The sequence below is a fragment of the Capricornis sumatraensis genome, chromosome 15 (assembly GCF_032405125.1).
Source record: "Capricornis sumatraensis isolate serow.1 chromosome 15, serow.2, whole genome shotgun sequence".
NCBI classification, from domain to species: domain Eukaryota; kingdom Metazoa; phylum Chordata; class Mammalia; order Artiodactyla; family Bovidae; genus Capricornis; species Capricornis sumatraensis.
The window spans coordinates 5,174,167-5,196,533 of NC_091083.1; the positions used below are offsets into that span (position 1 = coordinate 5,174,167).

At 40.4% G+C, this 22,367-nt stretch overlaps 1 protein-coding gene across 1 annotated transcript in view; it reads left to right on the plus strand.

Moving 5' to 3' along the window:
• The window catches only part of PLCB1 (phospholipase C beta 1), an 854,775-nt gene that overhangs the window by 648,142 nt on the left and 184,266 nt on the right, over positions 1-22,367 (plus strand). The window contains exons 11-12 of the mRNA XM_068987480.1: positions 6,847-7,004; positions 20,393-20,475. Of these exons, the coding sequence (XP_068843581.1) occupies positions 6,847-7,004; positions 20,393-20,475 (241 nt within the window). The remainder of the gene's footprint in view (positions 1-6,846; positions 7,005-20,392; positions 20,476-22,367) is intronic.

The window sequence follows — 22,367 nt, forward strand, 5'->3', positions numbered from 1 at the left end:
GGGATGCAAGGATTCTTCAATATCTGCAAATCAATCAATGTAATACACCACATTGACAATAAAAGACATATGATAATCTCAATAGGTGCAGAGAAAGCCTTTGACAAAATTCAAAATCCATTTATGATAAAAACTCTCCCGAAAGCAGGAATAGAAGGAACATGCCTCAACATAATTAAAGCTATATATGACAAACCCACAGCAAACATTATCCTCAATGGTGAAAAATTGAAAGCATTTCCCCTAAAGTCAAGAAGAAGACAAGGGTGCCCACTTTCACCACTACTATTCAACATAGTTTTGAAAGTTTTGGCCACAGCAATCAGAGCAGAAAAATAAATAAAAGGAATCCAAACTGGAAAAGAAGAAGTAAAACTCTCACTGTTTGCAGATGCATGATCCTCTACATAGAAAACCCAAAAGACTCCACCAGAAAATTACTAGAGCTAATCAATGAATATAGTAAAGTTGTGGGATATAAAATCAACACACAGAAATCCCCTGCCTTCCTATACACTAATAATGAGAAAATAGAGAAATTAAGGAAACAATCCCATTCACCATTTGAATGAAAAGAATAAAATACTTAGGAATATATCTACCTAAAGAAACTAAAGAGCTATATATAGAAAACTATAAAACACTGGTGAAAGAAATCAAAGAGGACACTAATAGATGGAGAAATATACCATGTTCATGGATCGGAAGAATCAGTATAGTGAAAATGAGTATACTACCCAATGCAATCTATAGATTCAATCCATTCCCTATGAAGCTACCAACGGTATTTTTCAGAGAACTAGAACATATAATTTCACAATTTGTATGGAAATACAAAAAACCTCAAATAGCCAAAGCAATCTTGAGAAGGAAGAATGGAACTGGAGGAATCTACCTGCCTGACTTCAGGCTCTACTACAAAGTCACAGTCATCAAGACTGTATGGTACTGGCACAAAGACAGAAATATAAATCAATGGAACAAAATAGAAAGCCCAGAGATAAACCCACGCACCTATGGACACCTTATCTTTGACAAAGGAGGCAATAATATACAATGGAGAAAAGATAATCTCTTTAACAAGTGGTGCTGGGAAAACTGGTCAACCACTTGTAAAGGAATGAAACTAGATCACTTTCTAACACCATACACAAAAGTAAACTCAAAATGGATTAAAGATCTAAATGTAAGACCAGAAACTATAAAACTCCTAGAGGAGAACATAGGCAAAACACTCTCCAACATAAATCACAGCAGGATCCTCTATGACACACCTCCCAGAATATTGGAAATAAAAGGAAAAATAAACAAATGGGAGCTAATTAAAATTAAAAGCTCTGCACAACAAAAGAAACTATAAGCAAGGTGAAAAGACAGCCTTCAGAATGGGAGAAGGCAACTGACAAACAACTAATCTCAAAAATATACAAGCAACATCTGCAGCTCAATTCCAGAAAAATAAATGACCCAATCAAAAAATGGGCCAAAGAACTAAACAGACATTTCTCCAAAGAAGACATACAGATGGCTAACAAACACATGAAAAGATACTCAATATCACTCATTATCAGAGAAATACAAATCAAAATCACAGTGAGGTACCATTTCATGCCAGTCAGAATGGCTGCTATCCAAAAGTCTACAAGCAATAAATGCTGGAGAGGGTGTGGAGAAAAGGGAACTCTCTTACACTGTTGGTGGGAATGCAAACTAGTATAGCCACTGTGGAGAACAGTGTGGAGATTCCTTAAAAAACTGGAAACTGAACTGCCTTATGACCCAGCAATCCTACTGCTGGGCATACACCCCGAGGAAACCAGAATTGAAAGAGACATGTGTACCCCAGTGTTTATCACAGCACTGTTTATAATAGCCAGGACATGGAAACAATCTAGATGTCCATCAGCAGATGAATGGATAAGAAAGCTGTGGTACATATACACAATGGAGTATTACTCAGCCATTAAAAAGAATACATTTGAATCCGTTCTAATGAGGTGGATGAAACTGGAGCCGATTATACAGAGTGAAGTAGGCCAGAAAGAAAAACACCAATACAGTATACTAACGCATATATATGGAATTTAAAAAGACGGTAACGATAACCCTGTATGTGAGACAGCAAAAGAGACACAGATGTATAGAACAGTCTTTTGGACTCTGTGGGAGAGGGAGAGGGTGGGATGATTTGGGAGAATGGCATTGAAACATGCATAATATCATATAAGAAATGAATCACCAGTCTAGGTTTGATGCAGGATACAGGATGCTTGGGGCTGGTGCACTGGGATGACCCAGAGGGGTGTTATGGGGAGGGAGGTGGGAGGGGGCTTCAGGATTGGGAACACGTGTACACTCGTGGCAGATTCATGTTGATGTATGGCAAAAGCAATACTATATTGTAAAGTAAAGAAAAAAAGAGAGAGAGAATGTGTCTAAGATATGGTAACTTTTTCAAATTATCAATGAACTGCACCTGATAAGGCACAAGTAATACTTAATTGAAAATCTAATGAGTATAGGGTTCATTGTTAAGGAGATAATAACTCAGGTAATTAAAATGCTTAATATCCATTTAAAAAAATATATGCAGCAAGCAAATTTAAAAAAAAAAAAACTGTTTTGGAAACATTTTGAATCTTTTATGACAAACTCTCTGCTGTCGGTTAAGTAAGATATACCTTCAGTGTGAAACCATGCAACTCAGGTTGGAATTTGAGCCCACAGTCTTTTAACTGAGATCACACACCTGGTGTCAAGACTTAATGAAGTTCTGGTTCTTGATGTCTCATTGTAGAAAGAATTCAGTGAGAGACAAAGTGATAGGTAAGAAGTGGACTTATTTAGAGAGAATTACACTCCACAGACAGAGTGTAGACCATCTCAGAAGGCAAGAGCAGCCCTAAAATGTAGTGTGGTTAATTTTTGTGGGCTGGGTAATTTCATGGGCTAATGAGTGGTAAGATTATTCCAACTATTTGGGAGAAAGGGCAGAGATTTCCAGAAATTGAGCCACTGCCCAACTTTTTGATGGTCAACCTTGGATTATATCATGCAAAATGACAGGTTGGAGGAAACACAAGCTGGAATCAAGATTGTGGAGAGAAATAACAACCTCAAGTATGCAGATGACAACATGCCTATGGCAGAAAGGGAAAAGGAGCTAAAGAGCCTCTTAATGAAAGTGAAAGAAGAGAGTGAAAAAGCTGGCTTAAAAATCAACATTCAAGAAAAGAAGATCATGGATCTGGTCCCATAACTTCATGGCAAATAGATGGGGGAAAAATGGAAACAATGAGAGACTTTATTTTCTTTGGCTCCAAAACTAATGTGGATGGTTACTGCAGCCATGAAATGAAAAGACACTTGCTCCTTGGAAGAAAAGCTATGGCAAACCTAGAGACATGGACTTCCCTGGTGGTCCAATGGTTAAGAATTGGCCTGCCAGTGCAGGGGAAATGGGTTTGATCCTTGGTCCAGAAGGATCCCACATGCTATGGAGCAACTAAGCCCCAACCACTGAACTTATTCTCTAGAGCCTGTGCTCTGCAACAAGACAACCAATGAGAAGGCTCTGCACCACAACTAGAGAGTAGGCCCCCCCACCTCCACAACTAAAGAATGACAACACACAGCATCGAAGACCTGTGCAGCCAAAAATAAATAAATAATGTAAAAAAAAAAAAAAAGGCAGAGACATAACTTTGCTGACAAAGGTCTGTATAGTTCAAGCTATGGTTTTTCTAGTAGTTATGTAAGGATGTAAGAGTTGGACCATAAAGAAGGCTGAATGCTGAAGAACTGATGCTTTCAAACTATGGTGTTGGAGAAGACTCTTGAGAGTCCCTTGGACTGCAAGGAGATCCTAAATAAAATCAATCTTGGATATTCACTGTAAGGACTGATGCTGAAACTCCAATACTTTGGCCACCTGGTATAAGGAGCTGACTCATTGGAAAAGACCCTGATGCTGGGAAAGATTGAAGACAGGATGAGAAGGTGACCACAGAGGACAAGATGGTTGGGTGGCATCACCAGCTCAAAGGACATGAGTTTGAGCAAATTCCAGGAGATGGTGAAGGACAGAGAAACCTGGTGTGCTGCAGTCCATGGGGTCACAAATAGTTGGACATGACTGAGTGACTGAACATCTACTCGGAGCTGTCATGGTGCCTGTGGGTGCATCATTTAACTTGCTGATGTGTTACAATAAGTGTATTCTGAGGTTTGAGGTAGAGTGGAAGTGGACTTGTCTACCATTTTGGACGTGAACTGGTTCTAATCAGTTTATGTCATGTCCTTGGGTGATGTCACTCTTCTAAAGGTTGTTTCCCAACAACTTCCTTACCGAAGTTAGTAACACTTAACAACATATTAATGAAATTGCACATTATGTAACAGTATTGGATATAGTCAGTAATATACTTAAAGAATATCCTAGGTAGTACACAAGAAAATCTGCTCTACTGTTGAATAGCTGTGCAATTGTCTGCAGGAGCTAGCATTTTTAATGAGTCAACCTGATTAATTATTTGAATTCTTCACTTTAGCTAAAGTAGCCCTTCTTAAGTTTAACATGTAAATGAACATCAGTTCTCCTTCACTCCCACTCTCCCTTTTTTGTTTAGGCAGAAAGGCTTTATTACAACAAACTTTGAAGCTATTATAAATAGCAAATTAATTATCTAGCATCAGAAACTTTCTAGGTTATTTTGTCAGCATTTCTGCTTTTGCAAATATTTGTGTATTTAAAATGCTTTATTTTTTCCAGTAAAGAGAAGTGATTTTGCAAACCTGCTTAATCAGCCTTTCCATGCATAAGGGCTCTATAGAACTGAAAAATGTCACCCTATTGCGATGCTGATACTGGATGTTGTGAGATGCATATAAAACTAAAATTAAGCCAATAGGTTTAATCCCATTTTCTCTGTCCTGTGTGTCTCCACTGAGTAGATCTTGTCCATTTCAAAATCATTTTGACAGTTTTCATTGATTTATCAGTTTTAAATTACTGCTGAAAAAATGTAGGCATATAGAAGATAACTCACAGGAAATCTTTAATGTGGAAAGCCACACTTCCATTTGTGTGTTGATGGTACTGGGCTTGCCTCAAAACTTATTTATTATTAATCTTTAAAAAATTTTATCAAAGAAATTTCCTGGTAATCCAATGGTTAGGACCTGGAGCTGTAACTGCCATGAACCGAGTTCAAGGCCTGGTCAGGGAACCAAGATTCTGCAATCTGCAAGGTGCAATCATAAATAAATAAATAATTTATCAAGAAATTACAACCTTCCATTGACTTCTTAAGTGAAACAGAAATAGTTGGGCTTCTACTCCTGCCCACAGATTTCTCAAGTGCTTGTGACTACAATTCATATCACTTTACTAGAGAATTTCGGTTCTGCTTCGAAGGGTTTTTAATTTTGGTAAATTTTGTCTATTTTCTTTCTTTGCTCTTTGTACTTTTGGTGTCATATCTATGAAACAATTGCCTAAGTCACAAAAATTTACCTCTACATTCTCTGTTTAGAGTTTTATAATTTTAGCCCATACAGTTAAGAGCTTCATTGATTGTGTGTGTGTGTGTGTTCTGTGTATGATGTAATAGGAATCCAACTTCACTATTTTCCATATAGCAATCCAGCTATCCTAGCACCATTTCTTAAAAAGATGATTTTCTGCAGTGAATTGTTTTAGAACCCTAGCTGTCAGTCAGTTTAACATAATTGTGAGGGCTTATCTCTGGAGTCTCAATTTTATTCCATTGACCTATGTGCCTAATCTTATGCCAATACCACTCTGCCTTGATAACTGGAGTTTGTAGTTAAGTTTGAAGCTGGGAAGTCTTCCAACTTTGTCCTTATTTTTTACAATCATTTTTGCTATTCTGGGTCCTTTAAATTTCCATATGAATTTTGGGATCAATTTGAACAAAAAAGACAGATATGATTTTTATGGGAATTGAATTTGTAAATCAACTTGAGACGTAGTGCCACCTTAACAATTTTAAGTCTTGAACATGGGATGTCTTTCCATTTACCTGCTGCTGCTGCTAAGTCACTTCAGTCATGTCCGACTCTGTGCAACCCCATAGACAGCAGCCCACCAGGCTCTCCCGTCCCTGGGCTTCTACAGGCAGGAACACTGGAGTGGGCTGCCACATTAACTTAGGTCTTGTTTAATTTTGTTAAACAGTGTCTTATAGACTACAAATTTTACACTTCATTTGTCAAATTTAAATTTATTTCTACAAAGTTATTTCCATTTTGCAAAGATAATGTTTAGCTATGCTAAGTATTTGTGCCTTGGACAAAAATGACAGAAGGTTTGACTTGTATAATACAACAGCCTATCAATAATACTTATGCATAGGGAGGGTCAGAATGACAAGACTGAGTTTTAAAGTTATAATCCTGATCTTCCACTTACCAGCTTTGGGAACTTGGACAAATAAAATGTTCTATGCCATTTTTATTATCTGAAAATAAGCATTTAATAACAAAGATAGTTATATTGGGCAGATTTTTGTGAAGATTGAGTGTAGTGATATATATAAAGTTCAAAGAATTATAACTGGCACATGGTTAGCAGTTAATAAACATGAGTTGCTGTTATTGTTACATATCCTTCGAGTCTCTCTTCTCCAAACCACTGCTAGGGGACCCCAGTTCCATTTGGGATTATGTTACTACCTTCTGGTATGTTGAGACAGAAGAAAGGCTGAGAATTACTCAAGGTCTTGAACTCTTTGTTTTCCCATTGTTGAAGATCTCTTCTAGGAAACCATCAGTGTGTTCCTTGCTTTGTATGAGTCTGACATTCATTTTATTGACATTTTACAGCTGGCCAGCTGGCTGGAAACTCCTCCGTTGAGATGTATCGCCAAGTGCTCCTGTCTGGTTGTCGCTGTGTGGAGCTGGACTGCTGGAAGGGACGGACTGCAGAAGAGGAGCCAGTCATCACCCATGGGTTCACCATGACCACAGAAATATCCTTCAAGGTAGAGGGAATATTACTAAGAGAAGAAGCTAGAGAGACCTGACCCCCTTTTTTGGTAAAATCTGCTTCAGCAGGTTTAGCAGTATAAGGGTCACAGTTAAGTCCATAGGCTATTAATCATATTTGCAATTTCTGAGGCTAAAATTTAGCAGTTTTTACATGAGTGATTGGCATCAGATGAACTGGTCACCAAAATCTAAGGAAACTGTCTTATAAAAGGCAATACCAATTTATTTGCCTATTTAGCATTCTCTTTTTTAATTGTATTTTGTCATTGTGAAATACAACATATGTAAAGAATGTGCTGTGCTAAGTTGCTTCAGCCATATCTGACTCTTTGCAACTCCATGGACTGTAGCCCACCAGGCTTCTCTGTCCATGGGATTCTCCAGGCAAGAATGCTGGAGTGGGCTGCCTTTCCACATTGGGAGCATTGGGAGCAAAAAGTTTCCAATTCCCAGCTTTTAGCCCTGGAACACTTGGGATGTGATAAAATGAACATCTATCATTTGAGAGGGAAGCAAAAAGAACCAAGATTTTCATGGGACAGCCAGGATTCCATTTAGACAAGTGGATTTCCTGATATTTTACTTGACAGCAATATATATATATATATATGTTCAGAAGGAATATTTACACCTTAAAATGTATTTACTGTTATGAAATTGACTTTTCATGATTTCTGAAACTTCAGTTCAGTCGCTCAGGTGTGTCCGACTCTTTGCGACCCCATGGACTGCAGCAGACCATGCTTCCCTGTCCATCACCAACTCCTGGAACTTGCTCAAACTCATGTCCATTTAGTCGGTGATGCCATCCAACCATCTCGTCCTCTGTCGTCCCCTTCTCCTGCCTTCAGTCTTTCCCAGCATCAGGGTCTTTTCCAATGAGTCAGTTCTTCACATTAGGTGGCCAAAATATTCTGAAACTTAAGTTCAGTTCAGTTCAGTTCAGTCGCTCAGTCGTGTCCGACTCTTTGCGACCCCATGAATCACAGCACTCCAGGCCTCCCTGTCCATCACCAACTCCCGGAGTTCACTCAGACTCATGTCCATCGAGTCAGTGATGCCATCCAGCCATCTCATCCTCTGTCATCCCCTTCTCCTCCTGCCCCTAATCCCTCCCAGCATCACAGTCTTTTCCAATGAGTTAACTCTTCGCATTAGGTGGCCAAAGTACTGGAGTTTCAGCTTTAGCATCATTCCTTCCAAAGAAATCCCAGGGCTGATCTCCTTCAGAATGGACTGGATGGATCTCCTTGCAGTCCAAGGGACTCTCAAGAGTCTTCTCCAACACCACAGTTCAAAAGCATCAATTCTTCGGTGCTCAGCTTTCTTCACAGTCCAACTCTCACATCCACACATGACCACTGGAAAAACCATAGCCTTGACTAGATGGACTTTTGTTGGCAAAGTAATGTCTCTGCTTTTGAATATGCTATCTAGGTTGGTTATAACTTTTCTTCCAAAGAGTAAGCGTCTTTTAATTTCATGGCTGCAATCACCATCTGCAGTGATTTTGGAGCCCCCCAAAAATAAAGTCTGACACTGTTTCCACTGTTTTCCCACCTATTTCCCATGAAGTGATGGGACCAAATGCCATGATCTTTGCTTTCTGAATGTTGAGCTTTAAGCCTACTTTTTCACTCTCCTCTTTCACATCAAGAGGCTTTTTAGTTCCTCTTCACTTTCTTCCATAAGGATGGTGTCATCTGCATATCTGAGGTTATTGATATTTCGCCCAGCAATCTTGATTCCAGCTTGTGCTTCTTCCAGCCCAGCATTTTTCATGATGTACTCTGCATATAAGTTAAATGAGCAGGGTTACTATGTAGCATTTACCCACTCCAGCATTCTGGCCTGCAGAATTCCATGGGGTCACAAAGAGTTAGACATGACTTGAGTGACTTTCACTTTCACAAAATTTTACAACAATGTTTAATATGGGGTTGACCTCAATTCTGATGAAAATCTTCAGAAGTTTTATCTGCTCCTGAAGTTGAGCACTCTTTCTTTCTTTCTTTTTTTTTTTTTTTTTTTTTTTGGTATTGCACTGCTCAGACTTTATTGAGCTGGTAATCAAAGAAAAGCAATAGAAAACTATTCAATTCTATCTCACTGTGGAGCTATGAATTTGGGCATCAACAGATCTAAGTTTGAATCTTGTCTTTGCTTTTATCAGTTGGGTGTCCTTAGACAAATTATATTAATTGTTCTGTAAGTTAACTTTTCATCTGTAAAACTGATACAATATTACCTTCACTAGGTCATTCATGGGGTGAGCACTCAATGTCTTTTGGTTTTTCTTTAATGGAAGATCCATGTATTTTGGTTCCATTTCTGTAGTCCCCCACCCTCCCATCTCCTGCCATGGTCCCTTGTCAGCTAAGATACCAGCCTTAACTGTCGGGCTCTTTTTAAAAATTGGGGGACACACAACCGTTGTGTGGATTGGATGCAATTTGGGTTCATCCATCTGTTGATGATGAAGAGGGTCATGCAGTGGGAGACAGCATATCCAGATGGAACCCTTGTGAGCTAGGGGACCAATGCACTTGTGCACTTACCCACTGCAGGAGGGCCACTCACAGCCCTGCCCACCACCCCCCCATGAGTCCATGTGAGGAGCGATTATATTTTCTTAAACATTTACAATCTTTAAGGTTGTCTGAGTTCCTTTAGGGGTAAGGGGGACTACAGGGGGAATATAAACACCAAGCACATTCTAAGGCACATTTATTTTATATGAAGCTTTTGCTTCTTGCCTCAGCCATCAACTCAGCTTGGAATGACTGTCCCTGTTCACCCAACCTTGCAAGTGGTCCTTCAATCACATTTGTGACCCCAGAGTCACAGGCTGGTGAGCATCTATTCCTGGGCTCCAGAAGCACAATTTTTCAACCACATGCACACACTTGTTGACAGATTTAGAGACTAAAAAAAACTAAATCTAGCTCAGAATTCTGCTTCCTTTTTCTGCCTACTGCAGTTGAGGGTGAGGTGCAGCCAGAAAAGAGCAGGAAACTCGTCATCCTGGGGGTTGATTGGCACAGCTCTGCTCCCGCTATTGTGCGTTTGCAGGATAGATAATTCTGTCAGAGATGTGAGTGAGTGTGTGGTGGTGGTGCTGGGCGGGGATGAGTGTGAGCAATAGAAATGCCAGCCTGTTTTGTAGAAACAGAGCAGGAATTCTCTGCATCAGGATTAGGACTAGCGGGAGGTGAGTGAAATGCCTTACATGCAAAATGTGTAGAGGGGTCTGTTCTCACTTGTGTGTAAATGCAGAGGTGGCACCTGAGATTGAGCATCTCTTTAAATTTTGTACTTAGGCACCTCATCTGCCTCACCCAAGTCCCAGCCCCGCTCTGCCTAATTGTCAGCATGCAGCCTACTTTTCCAGAACCAACTGGGTACAGTGACTTTTTCATAAAGGAGAAGAAGAGAAACGGGGCCACAGCCCTGTGCGCTCTCACCCTCAGTACCCCTGCCCGTGATTCCCTGAGCTGCAGCTCCACAGGCCTCTGTGCCATTTCCTGACCAAGCTAGGCAGGGATACATCACAGCCTTTGCCAGTTTGTGCCTCCACCTGAGACAGTCTTCCCCCAGTTATCTGCATGGCTCACTGCTTAACTCCTTGAAAGTGTTAGTCGCTCGGTCATGTCCGACTCTTTGCCAGGCTCCTCTGTCCTTGGAATCCTCCAGGCAAGAATACTAGAGTGGGTTGCCATTCCCTTCTCCAGGGGATTTTCCTGGCCCAGGGATCAAACCTGGGTTTCTTGCATTACAAACAGATTCTTTACCATCTGAGCCACCAGGGAACTCCTTGAAGTCTTTCTCAAATGCCACCTTCTCAAGGAGGCCTCCTGGGACCTATTTAATACTGTGACCAGCCATCACACCCACTCCCACCTTCCTGGTCTGCTCCCATCACTTTATTTCTTCCATTTACCAAGTGGCACCTTCTAACACTCTGCTCAATTTACTCAATCATTTATTGAGTTCCTTCTTTATTGGCTCTGTGTGTGTGTGTGTGTGTGTGTGTGTGTGTGTGTGTGTGTGTTCACTTAGTCATGTCCAACTCTTTGTGACCCATGGACTGTAGCCCACCAGGCTCCTCTGTCTTTGGAATTTTCCAGGCCAGAATACTGGAGTATGTTGCCATTTCCTTCACCAGGGGATCTTCCCAACTCAGGGATCGAACCTGTGTCTCTTATATCACCTGCATGGGCTGGCAGATTTTTTGCCATTAACGCCATTAGCTGTGTCCTTCTAATAGCATTGAGCGCCATAAAAATAGGGATCTTTGTTTTGTTTTCTAATCTTTCCCAAGCACTTTAAAAAGAGTCTGGCAAAGCGCCTTCCCAGGCAGTACAGTGGCTGAGACTTCACCGTCCTATGCAGGGGGCGTGGATTCGATCCCTGGCTGGGGAGCTAAGAGACCCCATGCTCATGGCCAAAACACCAAAACATGAATAGAAGCAATATTGTAATAAATTCAATAAAGACTTTTAAAAGTGGTCCATAAAAAAAATCTTTAAAAAGAACTGGCATATAATAGGTACTGCTGAAGGGAAGCCTGGCATGCTGCAGTGGGGTCACAAAGAGTTGGACATGACTGAGTGACTGAACAACAATAAAATTTTTTAATTAATTTATTTTTATTGAAAGATAATTGCTTTACAGAATTTTGCCACTTTTTCCATCCCTGGTGGCTCAGACTATAAGGAATCTGCTTTCAATGTGGGAAACCTGGTTCGATCTCTGGTTTGGAAAGATCCCCTGGAGAAGGGAAAGGCTACCCACTCCAGGATTCCGGCCTGGAGAATCTCGTGGACTGAGGAGCTTGGTGGGCTACAGTCTATGAGGTCTCAAAGAATCAGACACAACTGAACAACTAACACTTTCTCACTTTGTTTCTATCCCCAAGCAAATAGACAAATTATAGTGGAGACTTCATTTTTAGTCTTCCTTGTCTTTGTTCATCAGGTACATGAGCTTTGTCTTTCTCCATTTTTGCTGTAAAATTCCATATGTTGATAGGTGGTGAAAAAATTCTCTCAATGTTTGCCTATCTGGGCTATCCTGTATGTTTGGACCTGATCTGCATGGTGTAATTAGACTATATTCTATAGCCACAGTGTGTATTGCAGCAGCAAAATAAACCAAGTGCAAAAGTCCATCGTTTTTAGGTCACACAGTTTATCTGCTCTAAGTCTATGTGATCTGGAAAGCTTTGTGAGGTCTATGATATATACCCACAGCAAAAGTTCCTATTGGCATTTACCACCTATTTATTGTCGGGCCAAAATAAAAAGGTGTGTTCTGGGAAAGTGGGCATGCTGTAATTCAGCCTCTTTATGGAGGACTTTTTATTTTGCATTCTGGATTTATTTATTACACACCCCATATATCTGCCTGCTGGTGTCTTTGCCTCACTGCCTTAGTCTCTCCAGTGGTCACGACATAGTAACTCGCTGTTTGGTCTGCATTCTCTCTGCTCCCATGCAGTCTCCTTCCTCCCACACTGGACGCCCACCTGCCTCCTCTACCCCCAAGCTGCTCCTGCCCCCTGCCCCTGCCCAGGCAGCTCCTTTGTAACTATCAGCAATTATATAAGATGGAAAACAGAGTCCAGTGATGAAGTATATAATAAAAATATATTAAATATGAGTATGTGGTTAAATGGAGCATTTCTGGAAATAAAGCATCATTATCTAAGATAAGTAATAATAATTTAGGATGCAATTTAACTGCTACATAAATGCTCACATAAAATGGATATCCAAATACACCCTGCTATTGTCTGTCAAAGATAAAGGATTTCAAGGGCAGTTTTTCCCACTGGAAGCTAGTAAGTGAGACATACAGTGTATAGATTATTGGATCCAGTATTATAAATCTATGAAAAAAATGATTTTGGCTTAATAAGGGGCAATCAAGCAGTAAGGTACTTTCAGGCCCATAGTCCACTAAGAACAGCTTATGTGAAGGAACCAAACTTAAAAATTATGACTGGTCTCATCCTCAGCAGAATCCTCATCCTCAGGTGCTCCATGCAAAGTATTCCAAAGGTATGAAAAACCAAAAGCCCTCTTAGGGAACTTTTTTTTTAAGTTCTCTCAAGTAAAATTGTTAGGGTTTCCCAGGCGACTCAGGTATAAAGAATCATTCTAACATGCAGGAAACACGGGTTCTATCCCTGGGTCCAGAAGATCCCCTAGAGAAGGAAATGGCAACCCACTCCCAGAAGGAAAATCCCATGGACAGAGGAGCCTGCCAGGCTACAGTCCGTGGAGTTACAAGAGTCAGACATGAGTTAACGACTGAAAAATAACTAGTAAAATTGTACGATGAAATTCGGTCAATGTTTAAAGGTTCAGAAAGGTTTCCAAGACTAGAGTTATGGTGGAGATTGGGAGAGGGAGGAGGGCGAGGCTGGGAAGAAGAGAGCAAGGAGACTGTTGAGGTTCAGAGTGCAGTTCTGGAGCTGCCGGCCGGGGTTCCGGCACTGACTGCCTGCACGACCAGGGGAAGCTCCCTTACAGATCCAGCCTCTTTCTCAGGAGAATATGGGGGTGATAACAGTGCTTACCCACCTCCTAGAGGTGTGCTGAGCGTTCAGTGCTGTGCTTAGTCGTTCAGTCATGTCTGACTCTTTGCGACACCGTAGACTGTAGCCCACCAGGCTCCTCTGTCCATGGGATTCTCCAGGCCAGAATCCTGGAGTGGGTTGCCATGCCCTCATCCAGGGTATCTTCCTAACCCAGGGATCGAACCCAGGTCTCCCACATTGCAGGTGGATTCTTTACTGAGCCACCAGGGAAGAATTCAGTGACCCTACTTAATATACAACATGGCTTAGAATGATACATGGTACATAGTGAGTACTCTATAAATGTTAGCTACTGACATTATAATTGAAACTTTTAAAGCCACACTTTTAAATAGTAGCAGTATTAAATATGCAAGGTGTGATTAAGTCAGGGTGAAGGTGGGGGGTTGAATAAAGTCGTTTGTAAAGCTGCCATGTGAGGAGTGCCCAGACACAACGTTTGGCCTCCACTTCACCTCTAGGAAGAGGCCAGAAGGCCACACCACGTGGCAAATGAAACACAGCCCAGTCTTGGTAAGAGGCCCAGTGAGAGCTGAGAAGCGTGTGACTGGTGCATTTGGAGGCTTCAATGTGAACATGGGGCCCTCAGTCAAATGCAAAGACCAAATGTGTACAGTATCGGGGCAGGAAAGGGGCAGGCAGGATACACAAAGGGCTTCCCTGGTGGACCAGTTGGTAAAGAATCCACCCCCAAGGCAGGGGTTGATCCCTGTATGGGGAAGATCGCTTGGAGAAGGGAATGGCTACCCACTCCAGTATTCCTGCATGGAGAATTCCATGGACAGAGGAGCCTGGTGGGCTATGGTTCATGGGGTCATGAAGAGTTGGACACAACTGAGTGACTAACACTTTCACTTTCTCAGGATAAATGAGTCAAGAAGGTCTAGGAAACCTAGAATTCAGCAGCATTTCAGGGCACACCAGAACCTCTACTGCGGGAATAGAGAGAATGCCACCCAGAGAACAAGAAAGACAGGTGGGGACATGGACTCTACAAAAGTGTGTGAGAGCAGGCCCAGAAAAAGACATGGGCATTTCATTGGTCAAACACAAAGAGAGATAGGCCCTTGGGTTTTCACTCACCTTCAGGCCTCTCATTGGCCTAAATGGGGATACGCAGGTCTGGAATTCAGTTCAGTTCAGTTGCTCAGTCGTGTCCAACTCTGAGACTTCATGGACTGCAACACACCAGGGCTTCCTGTCCATCACCAACTCCCAGAACTTGCTCAAACTCATGTACATCGAGTCAGTGATGCCATCCAACCATTTAATCCTCTGTTGTCCCCTTTTCCTCCCACCTTCAATCTTGCCCAGCATCAGGATCTTTTCTAGTGAGTCAGTTCTTCACATCAGGTGGCCAAAGTATTGGAGTTTCAGCTTCAGCATCAGTCCTTCCAATGAATATTCAGGACTGATTTCCTATAGGATGGACTGGTTGTATCTCGTTGCAGTCCAGGGGACTCTCAAGAGTCTTCTCCAACACCACAGTTCAAAAGCATCAATTCTTTGGCGCTCAGATTTCTTTATAATCCAACTCTCACAGCGATACATGACTACTGGAAAAACCACAGCTTTGGCTAGATGGAACTTTGTTGGCAAAGTAATAATGTCTCTGCTTTTTCACATGCTATCTAGCTTGATCATAGCTTTTCTTCCAAGGAGCAAGCGTCCTTTCATTTCATTCTGCCAGCCACCATCTACAGTGATTTGGGAGCCCCCAAAATTAAAGCCTCTCACTGTTTCCATTGTTTCCCCATCTATTTGTCATGAAGTGATGGGACCAGATGCCATGAGCTTAGTTTTCTGAATGCTGAGTTTTAAGCCAACTTTTTCACTCTCCTCTTTCACTTTCATCAGGAGGTTCTTCTTCAGTTCTTCTTCACTTTCTGCCATAAGGGTGGTGTCATCTGCATATCTGAGGTTATTGATATTTGTCCCGGCAATCTTGATTAAAGCTTGTGCTTCATCCAGCCCAGCATGTCTCATGATGTACTCTGCATATGAGTTAAATAAGCAGGGTGATGATATACAGCCTTGACATACCCCTTTCCTGATTTGGAACCAGTCTGTTGTTCCATGTCCAGTTCTAACTGTTGCTTCTTGACCTCCATACAGATTTCTCAGGCAGCAGGTCAGATGGTCTGGTATTCCCATCTCTTTAAGAATTTTCCACATTTTGTTGTGATCCACACAAAGGCTTTGGTATAGTCAATAAAGCAGAAGTAGATGTTTTTCTAGAACTCTCTTGCTTTTTTGATGATCCAACAGATGTTGGCAATTTGATCGCTAGTTCCTCTACCTTTTATAAATCCACCTTGAACATCTGGAAGTTCACAGTTCATGTGCTGTTGAAGCATGGCTTAGAGAATTTTGAGCATTACTTTGCTAGTGTGTGAGATAAGTGCAATTGTGCAGTAGTTTGAACATTCTTTGGCATTGCCTTTCTTTGGGATTGGAATGAAAACTGACCTTTTCTAGTCCTGTGGCCACTGCTGAGTTTTCCAAATTTCCTGGCATATTGAGTGCAGCAGTTTCACAGCATCATCTTTTAGGATTTGAAATAGCTCAACTGTAATTCCATCACCTCCACTAGCTTTGTCCATTGTGATGCTTCCTAAGGCCTACCTGACTTTGCACTCCAGGATGTCTGGATCTAGGTGAGTGATCACACTATTGTGGTTATCTGGGCCATGAAGATCTTTTTTGTATAGTTCTGTGTATTCTTGCCACCTCTTCTTAATATCTTCTGCTTCTGTTAGGTCCATACCATTTCTGTCCTTTATTGGCCCATCTTTGCAGGAAATGTTCCCTTGGTATCTATAATTTTTTGAAGAGCTCTCTAGTCTTTCCCATTCTGTTGCTTTCCTCTATTTCTTTCCATTGATCACTGAGGAAGGCTTTCTTATCTCTCCTTGCTATATTATCTGTAATCCATACAGAAAAAGCAGCACCAATCTGAGATATCACCAGGCTCATTGCAATCAGAAAAGAAAAATGGCAAAAACCAAGATGTCTCTTTAAGAGCCTGTTCAACAAAGCCCTGTGCCATTTTCACATGCATTTCAGCAACCAAAACAAAACATAGGGCCATGCCCACTGTCAACAGATATCACAGGAAGGGGAGTGAATATGTGAGGATGACGACAAAATCTATCCCAGCGGTTAGTACAAGGATTTTTGACCAGGATGGTAGAGGTGGAGGTGCTAATATTTGGTTATATTCCAAATGTATATTTGGACAGGATTACATATGAATTAAAAGATGTGATAGAAAGAGGAATCAAGAGTGGCTCTCATATGCTTTGCCTGTAGCCAATAAAACAGCGCCAAATTTAGGAAATAAACAAAATCTAGCCTCCTTTCACCCCATATATGCTACTTACTTCCCTTATGATATCTATTTGCAATTCTTTTTTTTAAATTGAAGTATAGTTGATTTACAATATTTTGCCAAACTCTGCCACACAATTTGACTCAGTAATATACATATATACATTTTTTATATTCTTTTCTATTATAGCATATCCCAGGAGATTAGATATAGTTCCCATGCTACACAGTAGGATCTTGTTGTTTATCCATTCTATAAGCAATAGTTTGCACCTGCTGCTGCTAAGTCACTTCAGTAATGTCCAACTCTGTGCGACCCCATAGACGGTAGCCCACCAGGCTCCCCTGTCCCTGGGATCCTCCAGGCAAGAACACTGGAGTGGGTTGCCATTTCCTTCTCCAACGCATGAAAGTGAAAAGTGAAAGGGAAGTCGCTCAGTCGTGTCCGACTCTTCGAACCCCATGGACTGCAGCCTACCAGGCTCCTCCACCCATGGGATTTCCCAGGCAAGAGTACTGGAGTGGGGTGCCATTGCCTTCTCCGAGTTTGCACCTACCAACCCCAAATTCTCAATCCACCCCTCTCTCTCTCTTCTCCCCTTTGGCAACCACAAGTTTCATCTCTATGTCAGTGAGTCTGTTTCTGTTTCATATATAGGTTCATTTGTGCCATATTTTAGACTCCATATATGAGATATCATAAGGTATTTGTCTTTTTCTGATTTATTTAGTATGACAACCTCTAGTTGCATCCATGTTGCTGCAGAAGGCGTTATTTTGTTCTTTTTATGGCTGAGTAATATTCTATTGTATATATATATACCACATCCTCTTTATCCATTCATCTGTCAACAGATATTTAGGTTTTTTCCATGTCTTGGCTGCTGTGACTACTGCTGTGTGATTCTTTTGAGGCCTTTGATCTTAAGTGGCTAAGGTCATTAGCTGCATGCTGCTGCTGCTAAGTCACTTCAGTCGTGTTCAACTCTTTGCAACTCCATAGACAGAAGCCCACCAGGCTCCCCCATCCCTGGGATTCTCCAGGCAAGAACATTGGAGTGGGTTTCCATTTCCTTCTCCAATGCATGAAAGTGAAAAGTAAAAGGGTAGTTGCTCAGTCGTGTCCGACTCTTAGTGACCCCATGGACTGCAGCCTACCAGCCTCCTCCATCCATGGGATTTTCCAGGCAAGAGTACTGGAGTGGGGTGCCATTGCCCTCTCCAATTAGCTGCATGGGAGTTAGCAAAATAGTTAAGCACACAAACTCTAGAGTCAGACAGATTTTCCTGGGGTTTCTTGGACTCTCTTCTCTGTGATCTTGGGCATATTGGTTAATATCTCTTGAGTTTTCATTTTATAATCTGTAAGATGACATATAGTATTTTCCTTAGGGAATGTCTATGGCATGAGATAAGATCTTTGTCTGGAATGTAAATGCTCATCTAACGGCAGCTATGTTTGTATTAGTTGGGTTTCGGGTGAATGGAGAGGGAGGCATCAGCAAGGTAAGTAACCCTGGCTCCCTTGAGACTATCTGCCCATCACAAGCTGCATCCTTTACCTCTTCTCTCTGCATCCTCACCACAAGCTTGTGGAATGAGGCTTATTACTCCCACTTTGCAGGCCAGCAAGCTAAATGGACAGAGGTAGTAAGTGATTTTCCTCAAGGTCACACAGCTTGTAAGGCTAAGAAGAAGGATTCAAATACAAGCCTGTTTGAATCCAAAGCCCACACTCAAATAAATCAAATAAAGAGTTTTAAATCTGACCAATGCTTGCTATTTATAGCACACTTATTTTTGATGGTATCAACTAAAATAATGTATGAAAGGCAATCTGTGAATTCACTGTTAAGAAACAGTGAGTGATTCTTTTGCTCCATGCAGTCAATTCCTTCTTAGAGGGTATATGCAAATGCAGTCTAGAATTAGAAAGCCTTATTTATACTCTGCGGCCAGAGAAATAGCTTTCTGGCATGGATAGAAAGCAAGCTATGAATTCTTCAAGGAAGGTAGAGAAGATAATGGAAAGGCCTCAGGCATAAGGAATCAGAGTAAAAATTCTTACTTGGAAGGAGAAGATGTAAAGAATAAATGCAAACAAAATTAAAAAAACAAAAAAAGGATGTGAAGCCACAAGAGTATTGACAGTGATATAATTAAAAATAAATGAGATCCATCCTTTAATACCAGCGCAATAAGGAAAACATTTTGAAAAACTAATGTCCAAAGTTGGTGAATATGCATTGAAAGCTGCTCTATTATTCTAGGCAGTCTAAGATGAAAAGTAATTTGGAGAAACACAGGAGACTAGAAAAATATTCTTATTTTTAATTTGATAATTCTCCTTCTGAGAATTCATTCTTTAAAAATAATTCAAAATTTAAGGGAGAAAATGAGGAGTTTCTTTGGAGAATTATTTGGATGATAGCTCTTAAAATATGTCTATCCAATAATTGGATAGTGGTTAAATAAATTATGATACTGCCACTCCCTAAAACTGTATACAGATATTAAAGCTGTGACCTATACATTAAAAAAAAAAATGGATTGGAAAATGAAGTACTGACACATATTACAGAATGGATGAACCCTGAAAGTAGGCTCAATGAAAGATGCCAGACTCAATGAAAGATGCCAGACATAAAAGGCCACATGTTGTATGATTCATTTATTTGAAATGTTAGGAGTAGGTGAATCTACGGAGACAGAGCATGGGTTAGTGGTTGCCTATGTCTGAGTGTGTGGGATGGGGTTGGGAAAATGTAGAGTGACTGCTAATGGGGACATAGCTTTGTGGGGGGTGATTAAAATGTTTTACCTTAGATTGGGGAGATGATTGCAAAGTGTGAATATTAAAATTTTTCAGCTATATACGTATACTTTGGATTTAAATATTAACAATACATAGCAATATTAAACAATATAAACAATAAACATAACAATAAACAATATACATAACAATATAAAATAAACTTAACAATAAACAATATACACAGCAATATTAAAAATACAAATAAAATATTTACTAAGTTATGCAAATACACGAGCAACGTAGAAATAAATATAACAAAATGTCTGCAGTGGTTTAATTCAACAGGTGAATTTATGGATGAAAAATTTTGCCTTCTCTTTGTCCAAAATTCTTATAATGAGATTAGAATTCTTTCATTATTTAAAAAAAATAAATGTAATTACCAAAGAGGAGAACCATTCCCCTTCACAATTATGACTCCCCTCCACCCAAATCCAGTTTTCTTTCTTTTATCTTGCTAAGATAAGAGTAATAAAATTTACAATCCAGCAGCCTGCAAACCCCCTCTAGCTATTTTAGGCCCTTTGATACAATTCTATGAATGAAAAAAACAATGGTATTAAAGAGTTTAACTCAAAAAAATAGACACATTAAACTTTTGGCTTATTGAATATATATGTTCTCATTTTTAGGAAGTGATTGAAGCCATTGCTGAATGTGCATTTAAGACTTCACCTTTTCCAATTCTGCTTTCATTTGAGAACCATGTGGACTCGTAAGTATTCAGCAGATTCAGTAGGGAGTCTTTTCTCCAGATAGAGCATGTTTAATCATTGTTCATCAGATTTAAGATATTTGACATTATTTATGCTGTTCCTCAATCAAGCTGTGTATTAAGTGGCATATGTTCATCTGTATATGATGGGATTCATTGGTTTAAATTTCATTAATATTAGAATGATCCGTTGGGCTTGTGGAATCTATTTTCTTGCCATGATAGGGTTTTAATTTAAGGACTCCTCTTGTCACAGTGAAATGAAGCCCGTTCCCTTATATAATACATGTCTCTATTTCAGTGGCTGCTCTTATATCCCTCCTTCATTAGCTCTTGCTGCCGCTGCTGCTGCTGCTGAGTCGCTTCAGTCGTGTCCGACTCAGTGTGACCCCATAGACGGCAGCCCACCAGGCTCCCCCGTCCCTGGGCTTCTCCAGGCAAGAACACTGGAGTGGGTTGCCATTTCCTTCTCCAGTGCATGAAAGTGAAAAGTGAAAGTGAAGTCGCTCAGTTGTGTCCGACTCTTCACGACCCCATGGACCACAGCCTACCAGGCTCCTCTGTCCATGGGATTTTCCAGGCAAGAGTACTGGAGTGGTACTGTGTGCAAATTTATAGTCAGTTTTGCCACCCTAAAATGGCTGGTTCTGTACACACTAGAGCTGATGGAGGGTGAGTTTAAAATATTAATTACATTTTGCCACTTTGTACTTACACAGAACTCAGACCACCAAATTCTTCCTCCTTCCTATTTTTGTTGGTTTCCCATTTGTTAATATTTGTATTTTATTTCAAAACAACATCAGTTTTTTGCTGAGCCACATAAAAAATAGGTAATTTTTACTTTCCTCTTTCATTCATTTTAAGGCAAAGGATCAGAGTTAGGCATATTTACATCAGATATGTACATATTAATTTATCATACAGTTACTCAATCTAAAGAGCTTCAACATGAAAGATTCTCATCTACATTGAGTCAAAATTCAAGAAACTAAAATTCTAGTCTCTGGCATTAATGTCTGAAGACTAGTCAGACACTATGGTCACAGGTACTGACCATCACTGCTCACAGGAGCGTTTGGGAAGCTCTCTGTTTCATTCAAACATCTAAGCTGCCACCTAAGCCAGTTTTCTCCACTAAAAGCCTACAACACCTATCCCAAGTTGGCCCACAGATTTCTTAGATCCCTTTTTATCCTCCTTTCAGTAGAAAATCTTTTCCAGGCCACTGATTCCCTTTGTCCAACTAACTTGCAACACAGGCTTCAATTCACTAATTCTTAAAGAATTCACTAAACCTTAAAGAACCAGTTAGGTAGTGACCAAATTTCAGCTTGAGCAATTTCAAAATAGTTAAATCATTTGTTTACATATACGTGGAGAGAGACCTTATTTAGAAGTAACCAAATTATAATTATTTGTATTTCTAGTTTGCCCTCGGGGAAGCCATACTACATTTACCAGCTCATGACTCTATTTCATTAGGAAACAACCATCCAGAGAATAATGTAATCATTTGGCACATAGTTTTTCTAGCACTCCTGCACTCCTGAGGGGCAACTGAAGAGAAAAGCATTTATTCTGTTTCATTGCAATTTCTTTTCTAATGAAAGGAGAACCTCTTTAGTTGCTGTATTTAGTACTTCACTTGCTGTGACAACTCTGATGTGCATGTGACTTTCCTCATCTCAGCCCATCTGTTTGTAATTGGGCTCTAACAATGCCTTAGCACCTTTTTTTCAAGAACCGTACTTCCTGGAAAGACTGACATGTCATTTCTTTTTGCAGAAATATCTCCAAGTCTAGTGCACTCATTTGCTTCAAGAAACATTTCTATATAAATTAGACAAAATGAAAAATTTTTGTATCATCCTTGAGTGTCATAACCTTGA